Source organism: Calonectris borealis, chromosome 21 (genome assembly GCF_964195595.1).
Source record: "Calonectris borealis chromosome 21, bCalBor7.hap1.2, whole genome shotgun sequence".
Taxonomy (NCBI): Eukaryota; Metazoa; Chordata; class Aves; order Procellariiformes; family Procellariidae; genus Calonectris; species Calonectris borealis.
In genome coordinates, this window is record NC_134332.1 from 458,033 (window position 1) to 477,933 (window position 19,901).

The window sequence follows — 19,901 nt, forward strand, 5'->3', positions numbered from 1 at the left end:
CTGCTCCGCCTTGCGAGAGGCCCGAAGGGAACCCCCGGGCACGGCCTCGGGCCTCCTCCGGCGGCAGGAAGGACCTTCCAGAAAACACCCGCCTTATCCGCACGCGGGGAGTGGAAATCCGCCCCCCCGCCCTGCGCTGAGGCACGGGGCAGGCGGGAAGCTCCCCCGCCGTACTCCCCCGCCGGCTGCCGCCCGGGCGGGTCTTCAGCACCCGGCCACGGCCTCCCGGGGGCGTCCAGGAACCGATGCGGGCGGCCGAGGCCGCGGGGAGCGGGCGGGCAGGGCAGGGCAGGGCAGGGCCGGGCCGGGCCGGGCGAGCGGAGGCAGCCACCGCAGCCCTTCCCTGCCGCCACGGCGCATGCCCGGCTCTGCCCAGCCTGGCGCGGCTATTGGTCAGCGATTCTGACAGCGCCGCGGACTAAGCCAATCCCTTCTGGGCACCGGGTTATTGGCAGTGACAGTAGCCTCTCAGTGCACAGGCGCGTGCCCGCCCGCCTCCAGCCTGGAGTGTACACTAGCCAATCGGATAGGGAGCGGGCTGATTGCTAGGTGTCTGTGCCTATTACGAGCAACTGCGTCACACCAGGGTCGCTCTTATGCCAAAGTCCATTGAGGACCCCGAGGCCCCGCCCGCTGCCATCGCGCCTCTCCCCGCTAATGAGAGGACGCCTTTCCTGAAGGGCGTGCGCGCCGCCCTATCGGCGGGCGCGGCGGCCGGCCCCACCGCCCAGGGGGCGGGCGGTGGGGGTGTGCCCTCTGAGCGGCGGGCGCGGCCCCGGGCAGTAGCGCGCGGCGGCGGGCGGGGCCGGTTTTCGGTGCCATGGCGGAGAGCGACTGGGACACGGTCACGGTGCTGCGCAAGAAGGGCCCCAGCGCGGCCCAGGCCAAGTCCAAGCAGGTCAGCGGGTGACACGCGATGGGGAGCGGTGGAGCGGCCCGGTCGAGCCTGCGGCGGGTAGCGGCAGTAGCGGCCGAGGCCCAGGCGAGCCTGCGGCCGAGGCCCGGCTGATGCTGACGGGGCGGCTCACGTCGGCACCTTTGCTCTCCCCAGGCGATCCTGGCGGCCCAGCGGCGCGGAGAGGACGTGGAGACCTCCAAGAAGTGTGGGTATCCCGGCGCCTGACTCCCCAGACAGCCTGCGGCGGCAGGGGGGGAGGCCCGGGGAGCCCGGCCCGACAGGCGCTGTTCCCCGGTAACGGTGTGGTGCGTGGGCCCCCCGCCCAGTGTCAGGCCTGCCCCCGCGGCCCGCCCCACCGAGTCGCTCTCGAAGGCGGTCGCCTGGAAGAGGGGGGGCAGAAGGCAGCACCCCCAGCTAAGCCAAAGGTCGCCCTAACTGGGGGCCGCATAGACCTGACAACCGCCAGGCCCCCCGGGGAGGGTGGGCAGCACCCCGGGGAAGCGGGGAGCGCTCCCTGTAGCCAGCTTCGAGTTTCTGGTTGCCCAGAGCTGAGCTCAGGCTAGTGTCTGGTGTCAGAGCGAATATAAATAAAAACGTCAGCAAGAACATTAGTATTCTTGAGGCTCCAAAGCTCTTGGAAAAGCCTTCATGATCACAAAACTTAATTTTTGCAGCTTATTTCTCTTGTTGATGACAGACGCTTAAGGATTTCAGTGACTGCTTATCTTCCTGTGGAGTTGCTCTTTAAAAATTCCCTGTTTCCCATCCGATGTAAATTCTCAGGTTCTGTCACTGCAGGGATGAGATTATGATGCTTGGAAATAAATAATAGGTGATCCTTGAACGAGGTTTAGTCAGCTTTATCAAGAGACTGAATGTCAGAGACTAACGTGAGAGAAAGGATTCAAACTATTACTTAAATACTGTAACCAAAATGAGACAAAACAAATAGCGTGTTTTTGAACCTCAGGCTTTCAGCAAAGCTAAGTAGAGTTAGAGTTTACTTATAAAAGGCATCAGAAAATTGATTAAAAGCCACTTATTCATGCTGCCTTACACCTGAGCAAACAGGGCACAAGTTCAAATACATGGCCCCATGCCACTGTAGCACAAACATGTGTCTGGAGTGAAGCTGGAATATTAAATCCCCGAGCAATAGCAAAATCTTGCGTATCTGGAGTGAAGCTCAGATGTGAAGTAAAGAAGGGGGAGGGCTCTGCATGGCTGCGTTTAGACATCAGCATTAGCAGGATTAAGATAACATATTCGCTGACCTGCAGTGGGCAGGATCTGGTTGAGATCTGCTGCTGTTGCGTGTTGAAATCTTGAAAGCTCCCTGGGATCCTGGGCAGCTGAGTGCTTAGAAAAAATGCTGTGATACTTTTTGATGCAGCTCTGAGCCTTGTTTTGTTTGTCCTTGGGTGTTTTTTTGTTGTTGTTCTTGCTTTGAATGATAGGGGCAGCAGGCCAAAACAAACAACACTTTATTACAAAGAACACGGCCAAGCTCGACCGAGAAACAGAGGAGCTGCACCATGACAGAGTTCCCCTGGAGGTGGGCAAAGTGATCCAGCAGGGCCGACAGAGCAAGGGCATGACGCAGAAGGACTTGGCCACAGTGAGTATGGCCCGGGCGCCGCTGGCCTCTGCGCCCGCTCTCCTGAGGCAGGTTTAGGCACCTCGGGGCAAAGGTGGACACTTTTCCTGTCCCCTCTTGGGCAGCTGCAGTGGGGTGGTATCATGAGCAGGAAGTTTGGTGAACACAACCTCTCTGATATCTGATCTCCAGGCAACGTTAGTTGTGTAGGAAATGTTTTAGGGGTTTCTGTGCAGCCCTTGAACGCCTGCTTGGAGACAGAGCTTTGCCGCGGCTGGTGAGCTGGTAGGAGGCTTTTTCCCTCCCCCCCGCCTCTCCTCCGATCAACTCAGCACCGACGTGAGGTTTTTTTGTACCATCTGGGCCTGATGCAGCCCACTGCTGAAGCTCACTGCTGTCTTAAGGAACAGCAATGTGTAGTGTTACTGCTCCTCCTGGGAGGCTGAGGGAAGCAGAAGTCTGTCCAGGATGGGTGTCACCATCACTGTGACACTCAAACAGTGGAGGGAGGCGATAATGGTGATGGAGTAAGCCTGGAAGTAGCACTTTGTTTTCTGGTCCTGGCATAATTAGAGGCTGTTACTTACCTGTGTGAGTACTGGGGGGTCGGTGCTGCGTGTTTGCTGTGTACGGAGCCAGTGTTTGAGACGCATCCTCTCTTTTTAGAAAATCAATGAAAAACCACAAGTTATTGCTGACTACGAATCAGGAAGAGCAATCCCCAATAACCAAGTTATGGGCAAGATTGAAAGAGCCATTGGTAAGTTAAGAAAGGAGACTTCAAAAACAACGATAATGTTTTCAGTGCCTAGGAGGGTGGTTTTAGTTTAAGTTCGTTCTGTTTCCCACGTCAGGAACAGTTGCTGGCTGTAGGTTGTTGTGGGTGCGGTGTCATTAAGCCGTGTTCTGATAAAACTTGGATCTGCGGACTGAAACCAGAACTCAGAGCTCTTGTTCTCCTGTGTTCTACATCTTCATGCGTGGGGCCATGCCCTGGGGACCACCCCTGTGTGCTGTCCCCCCCAAAATCGACAAGATGCTGAGACCCACGAAGGCCTGATATGCTTGGGGAAAGTATCTTGCAGCCACTAGTGTTGATGTAACTCTCCTAGGCCAGTTCAGATACCATTTTCTAGGAAAATAGTTGGTGCACAAGCAAGAATTGGAGCTTTGTCTGAAACTAGTCTGGTGCTCCTGGAAACTAAAGTAGGATTCTCCCTAACTCTGATTCTCCTGCCCTCTTTTTTGGATGTTCTCTTCCTTGTAGCAAAAATTTGAGGAAATGAAGTCACCAGGTGAATGATTGAGTGCTGATGGCAGCTGATGGTGGTTGTCTCCTTTGTCTTATTCCAGGCCTTAAACTGCGTGGGAAGGATATTGGAAAACCACTGGAAACCGGCCCCAAAGGGAAATGACAACAAAGCCTCGAAATCAGTTTGTTCAGACTGATCTCGTCTGGCTGGTTCTCCTTAACCACCAGAATCTCTCTTCGTATTGCCAAGCTGAACAAGAGGGTTTCAGACTTGCTTTGGGGGGGAAATCTGCCGAATCTGTACCTGCTGTAAAAAGGCAACCTTAAAGAAGCGATTTTCCTGATTTTGTTTTTCCTTCCTCCTTTCCAGAGATTGAGGAACTAAACCCCAAAAAACCCCACATCTGATTTGCCAGAAAACATGTGCGTCTTGGTGTTTAGAAGCAGCTAATGTTAAGACACTTGAGGTGGTCTGATATGTGATCATTTACTTGGAACAATTTGGGGGATGGGTGGGATATATTATATATAAATAATTTGGGAGAGTTGGGGGTTGATCAGTGTCTGCATTTGAAATGATGACTCAGTCACTGCATCACAATGACATTTTTGTTTGTTCCTTCCAGCCTGTTTTAAAGAGATCTATAATAAAGTTTGATACCCTTCAGTTGCACAAGGTGGTTGCTGCATGTTTACCAGCTGGTAGTAAATTTTTGTGGTTGGGTGTGACTGGAGCTGCAGCACCCTCTTCCTTCTGAAAGCATAATTTGTGGGACTACCTGGAGCGTCTGGGGTAACGGCCAGTGCTGTCACAGCCTTCCTGGCTGCTCTGCTCCTTTCCCTGTCAGTGAGGACTGCAGCTTTGGCTTGCAGCCCAGAGATGAAGTCAATACCGGTTTTATCTTGTGGAGGTGAGTGGAGTCTCTGGAGTTCTACAGAGCAAGATGGATGCTCAGTCAGGCATTTCTGTGAAGCCAGAGCCCTCCTTACCTCTCACCTCCGCCCTTACCCAGCTCGCACAAGCACAGCTTTGCCGGGGGCTCGTTCCTGCAGGTCGCTGCCGGGGCAGTGGGCTGGGGGAGCTGTAGGGATGGTGCTCGATGTGACTGTGCCATAACCCCAGTGGGACGGAGCTGAAGGGAGACTTGCTGCGGCAGGGCGAGAGGGAAAACAGGCTTCGGCCACAAACTGGGAAAGCAGGATGCCCCGGTCCCCTCCGGACGACTCGGGAGGGTTGAGGAGAGCAGGATCCCTAATGGGCGGCTCACGGCGCAGAGCCTGAACCGGTCTGTCTGCTGTTGTACTTGGGTGGCAGCTTTGGCCATGGGCTGCTTAGGGGTTGCACAGTATTAAGTTTTGGAAGCTGGCGGGGAAGAGAGGGTCCTGGGCTTAGGGTGGCCTTGGGTGCAGGTGTGGGTCCCTGGGCCCCGAGATCAGCCTGCACCTCCGGAACATTTTTCTTTTCCCAACGACGTTTAAATGCAAATTATCAAGAGCCCTTGAAAGGCGCGTGGGCAGTCCTGCAGTAGGTGGGCACCCATACAGCGGAGTTAGGGCTGCTCTCTGCCCTCGGGTGTGCTGCATGGTGCCCCTTGCTCTGCTCCCTGCCCTCCCAGCCACCTCTCCACCCTCCCCAAGCCTCCCCTCCAAAACCAGCAGAAGCGCTGGGCTTCTTCCCCATGGTGGCTCTGTGCCCTGGGAGCTCTTGTGCTTAATCCTGGGTGTGGGAAGGGGCTCGTGCCCCAGGCAGCACCCGCTGATGTGCCCAGCCCCGGAGGGGCCAGGACTGTGCACTTCGCCCCCTTCCACGGCCAGGACCCTGCTCGGACGAGAACGGCTGCTGACTGCGCCTGTCAAAGCATGGGCACATCCCTATGTCTTGGTGCAGAAAGTTCATGTTAGAAAAGACAACAAGGCTTTCCCCGAGAGCTTGGAGGTAGCGGAGGCAGCGGCACCCTCTGCACCCCGGGGTGAGCACCCTCGGCAGCTCCCTGCTGCCCGACGTCGGATGCCGGAGGCAGTTGCTGGATTGTGAGGTCTTGCGCGAGGAATGCTCTGCCCTGCGTGTGCTTCACAGGCCTGAGTAGGCTGCTCCCTGCTGCTGGCTTATTATTTCAATCCTCATCCCCCTCTTTTGGCACTGGAGGTATAATGACCTTGTCCTGTAAAGAAAGGTGAACGGGAATTGGTCACGGTAAGCGTAGGCTGTGTCTAATTCGAAATACAAGGACTTCTTCCGGGCAGCAGAGGGGAGAACCCGCGTGCTGGCACACCATGACCCCAGCAGAGGAACCAAACCCCTCAGCACACCCGGGGGGCTCCACGTCCTCTTTTGGGGTCAGTCCTGGGGCTGGTGCCTCTGCTGGGGACTGCGTGGCACCAAACCCCTCAAAGGAAACTGTAGCTTAAGCTGCCTCTCACGCTTTTAAGTAGCTGGCTTGAAGAGGATGAGCAATGTTTGCGTGACCCGCTCCCTGCAGGGCTCTGGGAGGAGGGGAGCAGCCTCAGCTCTTTCTGGAGCAACTGCCTGATGGCAGCAGCAGCATTTCTAGGTCAGTCCTGCAGCTCGGGGTTACTCGTTTGCCGGCAACCAGATAACAGGCAGAGCCCTTTGCACCCCCTGACGTGTTGGCAGAGTGCGGGCTGAGGGGGAGCCTGCCGGGGTTTGCTGAGCTTTTAGGAAAATGCTGTTTTGATGCGGTTTGGGGCAAGCGGGAGAGCCCTTCCCCCCTGTCCTCACATCTCGAAAAGTGATGTTGTCGAAGCCCTGGGGAGCACTACTCTCTGCCGGTGTCCTGCTCGCCAGCCCTCGCCGCTTCAGCCAGTACCAGCCTCCAGCGGCCACCAACACCAGGACGATGATGGCCAGGAGAAGACTGAGCACCACCTCTGCCACAAAGCTGCCGGAGGATTTCTCTGCAGGGAGAGGAGATGCTGCCAGGCTCAACCCACCGCCCAGGAGAGCTACCTCCAGCCCCAGCCTCAGCGCCAGCACCCCGAGCAGTGCCGGGTTGATCTTTGTCAGGTCGCAGCCAGAACCAGCCCCACACCTTCCACTGGCATCTCCGGGCTGGAATGGCAGCCCCCCCCAGCGCTGTACACGATGTCGTCCAGCGCCACCGTCCCCTCCATCGGCCACCTCCGCGTGGTGATCTCAAAGATGATCTGTGAGTGAAGATGGGATCTGGGGGGGTGATGCACGGGGAGGGCACCCCACACCCCCAGAGGACACCGTGCACCCCAGGGTGGCCCCGCTCACCTGGAACTCACTGGGGCTCTGCACGGGCACCACGCCACCCCGCCAGCCCCGGCTCCGGTGCCCCTCCGCGCTCCACACCGTTCGCTGCCCCGATGCACCGTGCAGCATCACCCGCAGCTCCCCGCTGGCTGCAGTGTGGAGAGGGACAGGCGCCCCGCCATCAACGGCTGCCCGGAGCCCCCAGGGGCCATCCCGGCCGTGCCATCCTCCCCTGGGATGGCAGCACCCAGTGGGAACAGACCATCCCCACCGCCCAGCCGGAGCTGAAACAGCGTCCACGGTCCTGGGGGTGGGAAGGACCCCCTGACCGAGCCCCCAACTCCCATCGTGGGCTCATTACACCCAGGGACAGCACCTCCTCCCTGCACCTGCAGTGCTTACAGAGGTGCTCCGGGATGTCCATGTGGTACCAGAACCATAGGCAGGAGTCGGCAGCAGCAGGCAGGTGCTGGCTCTCCAGACGGGCAGTGGTGCCCCCCGGGCCCAGCACGCTGGTGTCAAAGTGCACGTAGTGACCTGGATGGGCAGGAACAAAGCGCAGGGTGTCCCCCAGTTCTGCAGCCCATCCCGTGTGTCCTGCTCCCCCTCAAAATGCCCAGAGGGGTGCCCAGAGGATTGCACCCCCCCCAGCCCCACTCCTCACTGCCTTTGGGACCGAGCCGTCCCTCTCAGGCGTGGAGAGGACAGCGATGCTGTGGAGCCAGGCCCTCTGGGACACACGGGAGGGGAGGGATATTCATGGGTGACCCTGTCCATTCCCAGCTCCTCTTCCTCCCTCTGGCCGTGCCAGGGTGTCCTGGGAGGGATGGGTGTCTCCTACCATTCTTTGTGCCCAGGGTGTGATCCTGCTCGGGGCCAGGGTACTTGGCAAGGTGGACCCCACTCTTCCAGCCCCAGGCGAAGCCGTGCAGGCGGGGATCCGAGGGGCTGCTCCAGCCGCATGTGTCCTGCTCAAAGTCACAGGACGCTGGGAGGAAAGGAGGGCTGTGATGCACCCAGCACTGCAGGCACCCACTGCCCTGCACTGCCCGGTGGGAGATGGGGCATCTGGGGGGGCAGCCCCCAGCGCCCTCCCCACTGCCCTCAGCTTTGGGCCAGGCCAAGCTCAGGGCAGGAGCCCGGTGGCCACAGCAGAGCCATGATGGCTGGGATGGGCTGTCCCCATCCCCACGGTGGCGTGCCCCCGGGGGGTGCCCATCTCCCCCGACCAGTCCATGGTGCCCCCGCAGCGCGGGCTCTCACCTGGCTCGGCGCAGGCTCCATCCGACACGTGCAGGTCATCCAGCGCGATGAACCCATGGTGGCCCCCAGCTCCCACCGCCTCGAATATCACCTGCCGGAGGGGTGGGCAGCGCGGCACTCTGAGGCTGGCAGCCACCATGCACCCCTTGTCACCCCCAGCCTGTCCCCCTCCCCGCTGCGAGGCCCCCAGAACCCTGCCCCGTCTCACCTGCCAGTCCCCATTTGGCCGGACAGTGACGTGGCCACGGTGCCAGGCGTCCCCCTCCACGGCGCTCACGCCCATCACCTTCCTCCGCACCCCGCTCTGCTCCACAAAGACGCCGAGGGAGCCTGCCCAGGGCATCCACCATGGAGGTGGGGTTCGGGGCTGTGCTGTGCGGCACCCCCACCCATGCGGAGGTGCCCCCGGAGGCCTCGCAGGGGGGTCACGGCGCTCACCTGGGGTCCCGGCACTCAGCTGGTACCAGAAGGCCAGGCACTGGGCGGGCGCGGAGGGCTGGTAGAGCTGGGAGGTGAGGGCAGCTGCATGCCCCGCAGGCAGGGAGCCCCTGCCCGTGCTCACCACCATATAATGGCCTGGGGGAGAGAAGCCCCCATGCCATGACCCCCACTCGGCCCTGCTAGGGAGGGCACCAGGGGACTGCTGGGGCTGGGGGGCCCCCCCAGGTTGGGGAGCCCCCCAGGGTGGGGAGCCCCGTACAGTGGTGCCCTGTGCACATCCTGGGCAGGGCAGGCAGGACACAGGGCGGACAGGCAGGGCAGGCAGGGAGGGCGGGCAGGGTGCTCAGTGCAGGCAGGGAGGGCAGGGAAGGCAGGCAGGACACTCAGAGCAGGCAGCAGGACTCCACCAGAGCCCCGCGAAGCCGTGGCCCCAGTACCTGTGGCGGTGCCGGTGGTGTGGTCGGCCAGGGGGCCAGCGGTGGTGCCGGTGCCATTGCTCTGCCGCAGCCAGGTGCGCTGCCCGCTGGCTGCCAGTGAGCAAGCGTCCGCCTCGAAGGAGCAGAAGAGCTCGGCCCCGCAGGGCCCCGCTGTCAGCGCCAGGTCGTCCAGCGCCATGTCCCCCAGGAACCCGTCCCGCAGGGCCTCGAAGGCCACCTGCCACCAAGGCAGCAGTGTCAGATGGCCCCGTGCCCCGCCAGCATCTGGTGGCACGGGGGGCACCCGGCCCTTACCCGGTACCGCTGCCGGCCCGTGGCAGGCAGCGTCGCCCGTCCCCGGTGCCAGATGCTGCCGTGGGTGCCCCGCCGGGTCCACAGCACTGTCTCCTCCACTCCCTCCAGCCGCAGCTTGAGGTTCAGGGTGCCTGGGCAGAGGGGAGCATTGGGCAGTTGTCCTGTGCCCCTCAGGGACCCCGCTGTCCCCAGGGGAGCGGAGCCCGGCTGGGGCATCCCCGGGAGGATGCCATGGGGCTGCGTACCAATCTGCGGGCCGGCCAGGCGGTACCAGAAGGAGAGGCAGCGTGGGGCAGCCGCAGGCTCCTGGTGGTAGGTGACGAGCTGTGCCCGCTGCCCACGGCTCCATGGTGCAGAGGGGTCCACGGCCAAGAAGTAGCCTGAGTGTTGGGGACAGCCAGGGTGCAGGGGACACGAACATGGGTGCTCCGAGCTGTGCCCGCATCACCCGCACTCCAGTCTTGGATCCGGGTTCCCCCCTGGGCTGCCCCAGGGCTGAACTCATCCCGCGGGCATGGGGGCTGCTTGGAGTGTGCAGGGCATGTCCTGGCCCTGGGGACAGGAGGCTGTGGGGTCCCCTGGGCTGCCTGGGGTCCCCAGGAGAGGAGCCAGCCCCTTACCCGAGCCAGTGGTGTGGTCGGAGCCCTGCCCCTGCCCTGTGCCGCGGATCCATTTGAAGTCGCTGGACTGATCCTGGTACCAGCCGCACATGCCCCTCTCGAAGTTGCAGGACAGCTCTGGCCGGAGAGAGGCGACCGTGGCGAGGGAAGGGGGATAAGGCACCCCAAGAGCAAAGAGGTCCGCAAAAACATCCCTGTCCCTCTGCTCCCCCCCCCCACTCCCTGAGTTCACCGCATGCAGGTGCCTGGAACAGGATGCGTGTTTGGCCCCAGCCCCAGGGCTTCCGCACCCTGGTACTATCCCTGGGCTGGGGAAAGGGTGACAGTCACCAGGCAGCCCCCATGGGAGAAACATCCATCTCTGCAGGTGGTGGGACCCGGGGTCCCCTCCTGCCCGCGGCCGCCCGCCCTGGCCACAAGCCCCTGGCTGTACCCGCGGCCCCCGGTGGCACCACGTTGGGGTGGCACTGCACGAACGTCACGTTGTCAACGGCGGCACTCGCTGAGTCCTGCAGATCCACCAGCCCCAGCAGCTCAACCTGGGGGTGGCGTGGCAGCAGTGAGCCCCAGGGTAGCTGGTGGCACCGGCGAGCCCTGGGGTACCTGGTGGCACCGGCACTGCCCTGCCAGCAGCCACCCTGGCTGGTCCCTGTGCCACCGGGCACACCTGGAAGGGCCGTGTCCTCTCCCCGAGTGGGACACGGACACGTCCCCCGGCTGTGCTGCCATGCCCCAACATGTGCCAGGCCAGGTGGGTGGTGCGAGTGGTGTGATCCGCGATGGTGACGGCGAGGAAGCCTGGGCGTGAGAGGCGGTGGGTGAGGAGGCTGCAGGGACCAGCAGCCCCCGGTTGCATCCTGGGAGCCCCCCGGGGCCCCGGCACCCACCCACCCCACAGCCACAGGGGACAGGAATGGGGATGGGGAGAGGATCCTGGCTCCAGGATGATGTGAGGGGGCAGAGCGGGGCTGGGAGAGGCAGCAAGGGCAGGCAGGGGGCGGGGGACCCTGCCCTGTGCCTGGGCCGGGCAGGGGAATTACCTCGGGGGCTGCTGTGGATGCGGTAGCTCATCTCCATGGCGCAGGCGGGGCCGGAGGGGCCCAGCAGAGGCGTGCGTGCCTTCGCAGCAGCCACCATTTGTCCTTCTCCTGCCTGGAGGGCCAGGAAAGCCCCTGGGCAAGGAAACACCCTGAGAAGTTGGGGTAGGGGCCCCGCATCCCTGGCAGCACCCCCAGCCCAGCACCCTGCCAGGGCATCACCCCACCCTTCCTGTAGTGGCACCCACCCACCCCGGCCGGGCGGGAGCAGGGGGTCCCTGCACCCTGGGAGCCCCCACAGTGCTGGGGACCAAAGAGCATCGTCTCGGCGGTGGGAATGGCCTCACCTGTGAGGACGGTGTCGGCAGGCTCGGTGGCCCTCTGCACGCCCCAGCGCAGCTGCCCCACGCTGACATCGTGCCAGCCCCCAGCCCCTGCCTCGAAGGTGGTGGCTCCTGCAAAAGCCCGAGCTCAGCCCTGCCAGGCCACCATGTTTCCTGGAGACTGTGCGGGCACCCACATCCCCTGGCCGTGCCAGCCAAGGGGTGCCCGGGTCACCCTGCCCTGGTCCCCTTCGCCACTTGGCTACTGGGGAGCCAGCTGCCCGCCCGTGGCTCTCACCGCAGTGCTTCTCGTCAGAGCCGTCGGCGCACGTCTCGGCAAAGTCGCAGGCCAGCTCTGCGCTGATGCAGCCCCCACTGCCGCAGGCCACCTCCTCAGCCGCGCAGGGACCGGCAGCCGCCCGGCTCGGCAGCACGGTCGAAGGCTTCTCTGGTGGCGAAACACCCCGGGAGGGAGAGCAGTGGTGAGCCATCGGCAGCATCATCGGCGTCACCCCTTCAAGCCGCGGTCCCCCGACCATGACCGTCTCCCTGGCTCTCCATTTCCCCCAGCCCCATCCCTGCCCTGCATTGTCTGCTGCCACCAGACAAAGGGGACGGGGGGGTGATGACAGCTGCCTGTGTGAGATGGCTCGGGCAGGAGGTTTTGGCAGAGGGGATTGAGCGTCACAGCTGCAGGACAAGGACGCAAGGCAACTTGGGCTGTGGGTCCCAGGGCAAGTGCTTGCCATGCTGCGCCCAGGATGGTCACCGTGATGAGCAGAGGGACAGGCAGACCCTGCGGTGGGTCCTTTAGGGATGGTGCCATGGGCACAAGACACCTGGGGACCGCTGCCCATGCTGAAGCAGGGGTGGGGGACAGTGGCCCTCGGCTCACCCTCCTCCTGCACGCAGCCTGGAGACAGGATCAGGTCATCGATGGCCACGGTGCCCGCGCCACCGGCCACCCCCTCGATCAGCACCTGCAGGGAAGCACCGCACCGGCAACATCAACACAGGGTCTTGCGCAGCGTGGAGTGAGGGATGATGGTGTGGGGCAGAGGGGGGACACCGAGGAGCTGCAGGATGGGGGAACCCAGCTCCTGTGATCGGAGAACACGCGCTTCCCCCAGGAAGGGCTCAGCGGGAGCAGGGGTGATGCTGTGGCTGGAAGGGGTGCATGGGGTGGGGCAGGCAGGGCCACAGTGGGCTTGGGGTGATGGTGCTGCCCCGGCGGCTGCCCAGGGGTGCTGTCTGGGTGCCCTCAGGATGCCATTGGGATGCCCTCCAGGGCCAGCTGGGAGGGGGTCGGGTTGTGTGGGTGGCCATGGGGGACAGCAGACAGGACAGTGGGAAGGCATAGGGTGACATGGGGTGGATGAAGACAGCTCCCCCGCTCCCCTTTCCAGTGGGCTAGTCACTGGGCTGGGGGGGCTGGTAGGGGGATTTGGAGGTGTGGGCACAGGGATACAAGGGTGGCATATGTTAGCACCAGGAGACTCAGCTCTGGTGTCCGTTCCCGGTTCAACCCCTACCCCTGCTCCCATGGGTGCGTACTGGGGGTGGCCCTGTGCCCTTCACCCCACAGGCAGCCCAGCTTGCCCCAGCACAGCGCCGGCCGACCTTGAAGCTCTCCGTCACGTTGAAGTCCACTCTCTCCCGGACCCAGCAGCTGCCCAGGTCCCCCATCCTTTCCCTCACCAGGTGCTTGGTGGAGTTGGTCTCATAGGAGATGCTGAGGCTGCTAGTGGCAGAGCCGTGGATGTGGCAGTACAGCACGAGCTGGGGAGGGGGAGGGGGGCGAGTGAGAACCAAAGCCTCAGGGCAGGGGCACGCAGCCCCCCTGCATCCCATGGTGTGGCTGCCGCCCCACGGGATGCTCACAAAGGCGGGACTGGAGGAGCTCAGTGCTCCCAACGGGCACCAGAGATGCCACCAAACCACCCAAACCACCCCAAAAACCCGCTGCCCATCCCCAGCAAAGGGCCAATCGCAGTCCCAGCCCCAGGTGGGGGTCCCCACGGCTGAGGACCCCGGCACCCACCACCACCGTGCCCACACGGGCTGTGATGCGGGATCCCAGACATGACTCACGGAGCAGGAGTTGGTGGCTTGGAAAGTGGGACTGCTGAGCCGTGCCGTGCCACTGGCCCCCGCGGACGAGGCACTGCCCACGTGGAGGAAAAAACCTGCGGGAGGCACCGGGAAAGAGCTGAGTGGTGCTTGCGGGTGCAAGATGCTGTTTTCCTGGCATAGCCTTAAGCCGAGCCCAGGCTCCGGGGCCAGTGATGCCCCGGGGACCCGGGTGGGACTCCCCTGGGGTGCCAGTGCCCGGCCACATACCTGTCCTGCTGTTATTGCTGTGGTCCCGGGTGGGGGTGCTGTACGCGGTCCCCAGATTCAGACTCGTGTTCCTCTCCCACGTCGGCTGCCCCACCTCCACCTTCCAGCTGCAGAGACCTTGCTCAAAGGAGCAGAGGGTGAAGAACTCTGCAGGGAGGGAGAGGAGAGCAGAGTGACGCAGGGACCCAGGGAGGACCCTGTGATGGGCTGACCCCTCCACAAAACCCTTGGGGTGATTTTACCCCTCTGGCCACAGAGCCATGGGGCACAGCTGGCGTGAACCCTGCCGTGCCCCATGGCCCGGCTTTGCCCTGCCAGGGCAGACCCTCAGCCCGTCCGTGCGGTCAGGGAGCGGTGGGCAGGACCCCCTCCTCGGGGGCAGGGATGCTCACTGCACTGCGTTGTGTCCTCATCCGAGCCATCCCCGCAGTCGTCGGTGCCGTCGCAGAAGCGGTGCCGCGCCAGGCAGGAGCCCCGGCCGCAGCGGCTCTCCTCCGCCCCGCAGACCTGTTGCCCGGGCTCTGGGGTGGTGGGACACGCCATCAGCACATGGCTGGCCCCGCAGGGACCTTGGCACGTGTGCTGGGCTCCCCCTTCATCCCTCCCTGGCTTGCTTGAGGGACAGGCTTTCACTACCCACCCCATGCCCTGGCCAGGGCAAGGTGCCCCCAAGACACAGCAGGCAGCGGGAGAGCTCCCCTGGGGTGCAAAGCCCAAACCGATTTCCCTGGGGATCCCGGCTCACGACTCATCCCAGCAGATGCGGGACTCACCCTGCAAGCCGCAGTTCCTGAAGATGATGTCATCGAGCGCCAGCTCGGCCCCGCACGCGGGCGGTTGTGTCAGGGAGAAGATGAGCTGCCGACAAGAGGACGGGGATGGCACGAGCTGCCCAGACACCCTCAGCTCCCTGTGCATCACCCAGCTCCTCCGGCCCCAGCTCGTGGGGATGGTGCCCGGGTACCGACACGGCCCTGTCTCACCTGGAACTGCTCCACGATCCGGCCCGGATACGCAACCAGCTGGTGCCAGCCCTCGCCTCCGTGCTTGGGGCTCTGCCACAGCCCCACCACCTCGTCCCTGTGCGCCATGGCCAGGCGCAGCACCGGCTGCTCCGTCTGGTTGAGCCCTGTGGGGAGCCCCAAAACATGATCCTCGGCACTGGGCATCCCAGGGTACCCACGGGGACGAACCGAGCCCCACCAGCCCTGGGGACCAGAGATGAGACCCCTGGGTCCCACCAGCTCTGCTGGCGGAGCATGGAAGAGGCAAGCGGGATGGCAAGGACCCATCTGGAGGTGCCAGTGGCTCTGTCCCTGCCATGGGGGCAGATGGTCCCCTCCCTCCCCTCTGTCCCCCATCGTCGCTTCCCTGTGCCCAGTACCCAAGGCCCGTCCCTGCCCGCTGTGGGCACCCTCACCGCTTCCCGAGAGGTGGTACCAGGCCGTGATCTCGCACGTGGCGGCTGCTTCCCGCATCACTGGTGACCGGAGCCAGGCCGTGGCCACGGTCTTTGCCGGGGGGGACACAGTAACCATGAACCACCCTGGGGAGGGCAGAGAGCAGAGTGGGGGCTGCAGCCCCACGGGATGGCACAGAGCCGCAGCCGGCACAGCTCCTGCCCCACCATGGGTCTGCTCCGTCCCTACAAGGAGGGGTGTCCCAGCACCCTGGCTTCAGGGCACCCATGGCCCAGAGGTGCGGTGCTGCGGGAGCCGGGAGCTGGGAGCCTGCTCAGCAGCCAAGCAGCTCCCGCTTACCCAGGTCGGTGCCCACGGTGTGGTCTGAGTGGGGCCCCATGCCCCACGCGGCCAGGCTGGCCCGGCCCCGCACCCATCTGTAAGCTGAGGTGCTCACGTCCTGCCAGCCACAGTCGCCTTCCTCGAAATCGCAGGTGAAGGGGGTGCCCAGCGCGGCCGAGCCCCGCAGGTACCCTGAGGGTGGGCAGACAGGGTGTCAGCGCAGGGCTGGGTCCGCCCTGGGGACCTGCACCCACCCTGGGGACCTGTGCCCAGCTGGAGGACTTGTACCCACCTGAGTAGACCTGCACCCACTCTGGGGTCCTGCACCCATCCGGGGGACCTACACCCACCCGGGGGACCTACACCCACCCAGGTGACCCACCCAGCCCGGGGACATATGCCCACTTCAGGGACCTGCACCCACTCCGGGGACCTGCGCATACCTGGGGGACCTTCACTCATGACGGGGTCCTGCACCCACCCTCGGCACCAGCACCCACCCCAGGGTCCTGCACCCACCCTGGGGTCCTTACCCACCGCAGGGACCCGCACCCACGGTTCACCCAGCTCCATTGCCTGCTCGCCCCAGGAGCAGGGCCTGGGAGTGGGGCTGGGGGGGGGTGGGGGATCGGCGGGGCTGGGCACCCACCACACTGGTTCTCGTCGGAGCAGTCGCTGCAGTGGCAGATGAAGTCGCAGAGCCGCTCAGCTGCGCTGCTGCAGCTGTTGGCGACCGTGGACCCGCCGGGGAGGACGGTCCTGGCTACGGGAGAGACAATGGGGCTGAAAACCCCACGAGGATCTGGGCACGGTGCCCGCGGCAGGTGACAGAGGGCACACGTGGCCTGCAGGTGACATTTGTCTGGACAGTTCAGGACCCTGCTGGGGGGAACGCTGAGCTCTCAGCGGCATCGTCCCTTGGACGGGACCCCCCACCACTGCCCCAGTGCCCCACATTTCCCACACCTTCCACTTTGCTGTCTCCCACCACCAGCCCTGCTCCTGCACGCCCTCAGGGTGCCAGAGCCTGCTGGGGCTGGAGCATTGACCCTCCAGCCTGGTATATCACACCCCTGCTCCGAGTCTCAGCCCCAGTTTTGGGGGAAACTGGAAAATTTGGAAATTTTCCTAAGCAAAGCCATCAGCAATAGCCAGCCTGGTGCTGGCAGCTCCGGCGCTCACTTCCCTGGGGAATCCCTGTCTGACCTTCACCAGCGGAGCCCAGGGGAGGGTTTTGCTGGGTTGTATCTGCCCTGGCCCCCCCAGAGCTGCGCAGTCGCCCCAGAGTTTGGGGAAGCAGCGATCCCCATGGGACCCCACGCCGGGGAGGGACGGAGCGGGAGCAGCCAGCGCCGCGGCCCCTTCCCTCCCCACAGCGCGACCCCCGTGTCAGCAGAGAGCTCACCCAGCAGCAGCAGGAGGGCGAGCACCGCCTGCCCGGCCATCTCGGCCTCCAGGCCACTGCGAGGGGAAAACAGAGCGGGGAGAGGCACAGGACTGGCAGGGGAGGCCACGCCGTGAGCCCAGGGCTGGAATCTGCTCCCTGGGACCTGCCCCGCGTTGGACTTCAGCCCTGCCGTTATCGGTTTCCCAGCCCCGGCAGCGGGGTTTATGGCGAGGCGGTTTGCCGGGCTGGGACAGGTCACCCACGGTCCTGCCGCCCGGCACCGCTGCCAGCATCACAGGCAGCAAACTGGCAGCTGTGCGTCCCCAGGAGACCTTCAGATGCTTTTCCCCACCGAACCCCTCTTCTTCAGCCCCCCTTTGGCATCTGTGCTGAGATGCTGGGTGCCGCTCTGCCCAGGACGGGGCCAGCTCGCATGGTCCGGTGGCACATACCGGCTCGGGGAGGGAAAAGGACACCTCTTCCTGCCGAGCCGGTGATGCTGCCAGCCCTGCAGAAGCTGGCACCTCTGCCAGGGGCGTGGGGCCCATGCCGTGCCAGCTGCCTGGGCTGTATCATGTCTAACCACAGGGAGAAACACTCCTGAGCACAAGGAGCAGTGGGAGAGCCTTTGGGTGCAAGGCACAGGTTTGGGTGCAGGGCATGGGCTGGCAGTGGGGTGCACCCTGGCCAGGGAGGGCAGCTGTGCTGGGGGGCAGTGGAAATGGGGTGCAAGGAGCGACCCCCAAGGCAGGGAAGGTTTAAGTGGGTCACGATGCACCTGGGCAACAGTGAGCCGCAGCAGGCAGGGATCCACAGGACTGGGGGGATTTAGCTATAAAAATGTTGGGGCTCTGAATTCAGAACAAAACTCTGGCTGTCTGGAGACTTGGGAGAGGCTGAGAGAGGAGGCAGGGACAGGCAGGAGGACGCACAGGAGGAGCAGCCTGCCCCAGCACCCAGCTGAGCTGGGGCTCCAGCACAGCCCAGCCCCAGGAGCTCGCCGGGGCAGTCCCCTGGCACCCGCTGATGGCAGGCAGGAGGGGGGGGCTCAGCCTGCCTGCTCTGGGCAGAGCAGCCTGTGCTCCCGCTGCCACGTGCGGTCTGTGCGGCAGCCGCTTTGGGAGGGTGCCCAGGCCAGCGCAGAGCCTGGCAGGCTGCCTGCAGCGCTCCTTCCCCAGGCTCATGGCTGCCTCTCCCCAGCCTGTACCCTCTTCCCCAGCAGACAGCCCCTGGCCCTGGGGACCCAGAGATGCCCTCACCCCTGCCAGCACCACTCTGCCTGGCAGGAGCATCTCAGCACCCAGCCCATGAGTGCCACAGGGCGAAGGGGCACGGCTCTAGGGCCACAACCAGGTCACTCCTGGGGGAGAACAACCCCGGCAGAGCCCCAGGAAGGGCTGTTCAGCCTGGAAGGAGCGCGGCTCGGCAGCCAGAGCCCCCACACAGCACCACCAGAGCTGCCTGGTGATGGCAACCACTGCCCCTGCCTCAGTTTCCCCACCTGGGCACAGGGAGCTGCTGCCAGGGCTCCCAGGGGCTGGCACTGCCCCAGGGGAGCTCTCCTGCCTCTGCTGCCGGCAGCCCCTGTGCCCGGAGAGGGGCCCCCATTGCTGAAGGCTGAGCATGGAGGTTTCTCCCCTCCTCGCCGATGGCCTTGGACAGCAGATTGCAGCGCGATTGCATCAGGTGCAGTAAAACGCAGGGTTCAGCTCCTTCCCCCAGCGTGAGCCGGGACAGGCAGAGGCCAGCAACCCTGCGCCCTCCCAGAGCTGGGCACCCTGGGGCCGGCAGTGCCTGCCGGCAGGAGCCCTGCCCTTCCCCTGCTGCCTGGAAACCTGGCAGGCACCGAGCTGACCACGAGCCAGCGTCCTGGCCTCCGGCAAAGCAGCCACCAGCCTCCTGGGTGCCATAGGCAGGGCATCTCCAGCAGGTCTGATCCCTCCCCTCTGCTCTGGGGAGACACAGGGGGATCCTGGGCCCCCAGCACGAGAGAGACGTGGGCATACTGGAGCAGATCCAGCTAGGGGCTGTGACGATGATGAAGGGACTGGACTTCCCACGAGGAGAGACCGAGAGCTGGAGCTGCTCAGTCTGGAGAAGATGCAGGGGGATGTCACCCATGTCTATAAAGACCTGACAGGAGGGAGCGGAGGGAAGGACCCAGCCTCTTCTGAGCAGCGAGTGCCCCATGAAGGGACAAGAAACAATGAGAACAAAGCAAGAACATGAAACACCACTTAAGATTAAGAAAAACCTTTTTTCCTGTGAGGGTCGTCAAAACCAGAGCAGGTTGCCCAGGCTGCTGTGGGGTCTCCATCCGTGGAGATGCCCAAAACCCACCTGGCCACAGCCCTGAGCAACCTGCTGGAGCTGGCCCTGCTGGGGCAGGGGGCCGGAGTAGACCATCTCCAAGGTGCCTCCAAGCTCTGTGATTTGGTGACTCAAAGAGAAGCTGTGCTCCTCCATGCGACCAATGGAACGCACTCAGCCCCCACCCGCCCAGGGTTTGACACTCAGCAGCCCTAGTGTTAGGGAATTAGACCCCATGCATGCATGACCGTTGGGTGACATTCACCCCGGCACGGAGGAGATGGTCAACACCTTGCAGAAGGTCAGCTCTAGGCACAGCAGAGCTATTTTTCTAGAGTGCAACCTCACGCGTGTTCAGGGTACCTGGGCCCCCAGCTTTCTTCCCCCTCCACCAGCTTGCAAGGCTGGAGGTGGCTTTAGAACCATCCTGTGCAGGAGACACAGCTCCAGCCCCGAGCCACCAGCCAGGCAGTGGGCCCTGCACCCCCAGCCTCGCCCATGAAGCTCATCCCCATCCATCATGATCTACCTTTTGAGTTCAGGGCAGGACACCAGGCACAGGGGCTGAGCTTTAGCAGGTCACGCTAACCCTGCACTGCTCTGGGCACGGAGGAACCGTCTCCTGTCCGGGTACCCCACACCCCCGACAGCAAGAGGGGAAGGCAGGGAGGCAGCAGCAGGCAGGAGCACACAGGATCGCAGCCTGGCAAGTGAAACGTGTC

The 19,901-nt window shown here is 63.6% G+C and overlaps 2 protein-coding genes across 2 annotated transcripts; one reads left to right on the forward strand and one right to left on the reverse strand.

Moving 5' to 3' along the window:
• The first annotated feature begins 733 nt into the window (after positions 1–733).
• On the forward strand, positions 734–4,423 carry EDF1 (endothelial differentiation related factor 1). The gene is made up of 5 exons (XM_075170178.1): positions 734–898; positions 1,052–1,103; positions 2,356–2,516; positions 3,162–3,255; positions 3,849–4,423. Exons 1-5 carry the CDS (start codon positions 821–823, stop codon positions 3,908–3,910), a joined length of 447 nt encoding a protein of 148 aa, XP_075026279.1. The 5' UTR covers positions 734–820; the 3' UTR covers positions 3,911–4,423.
• A 1,429-nt stretch (positions 4,424–5,852) lies between these two features.
• On the reverse strand, positions 5,853–16,340 carry MAMDC4 (MAM domain containing 4). Its single transcript, XM_075170963.1, is given in 29 exon segments — positions 5,853–5,909; positions 6,488–6,663; positions 6,798–6,912; positions 7,007–7,134; positions 7,388–7,522; positions 7,827–7,973; positions 8,249–8,339; positions 8,457–8,578; positions 8,687–8,824; positions 9,127–9,343; positions 9,421–9,551; positions 9,666–9,800; positions 10,041–10,157; positions 10,474–10,579; positions 10,708–10,838; positions 11,081–11,212; positions 11,425–11,532; positions 11,699–11,848; positions 12,296–12,380; positions 13,021–13,179; positions 13,492–13,586; positions 13,741–13,887; positions 14,133–14,261; positions 14,514–14,598; positions 14,724–14,869; positions 15,146–15,286; positions 15,501–15,674; positions 16,132–16,276; positions 16,278–16,340. Coding segments are annotated over 29 exon segments (3,696 nt in total). The 3' UTR covers positions 5,853–5,861.
• Between the last annotated feature and the right edge of the window lie 3,561 nt (positions 16,341–19,901).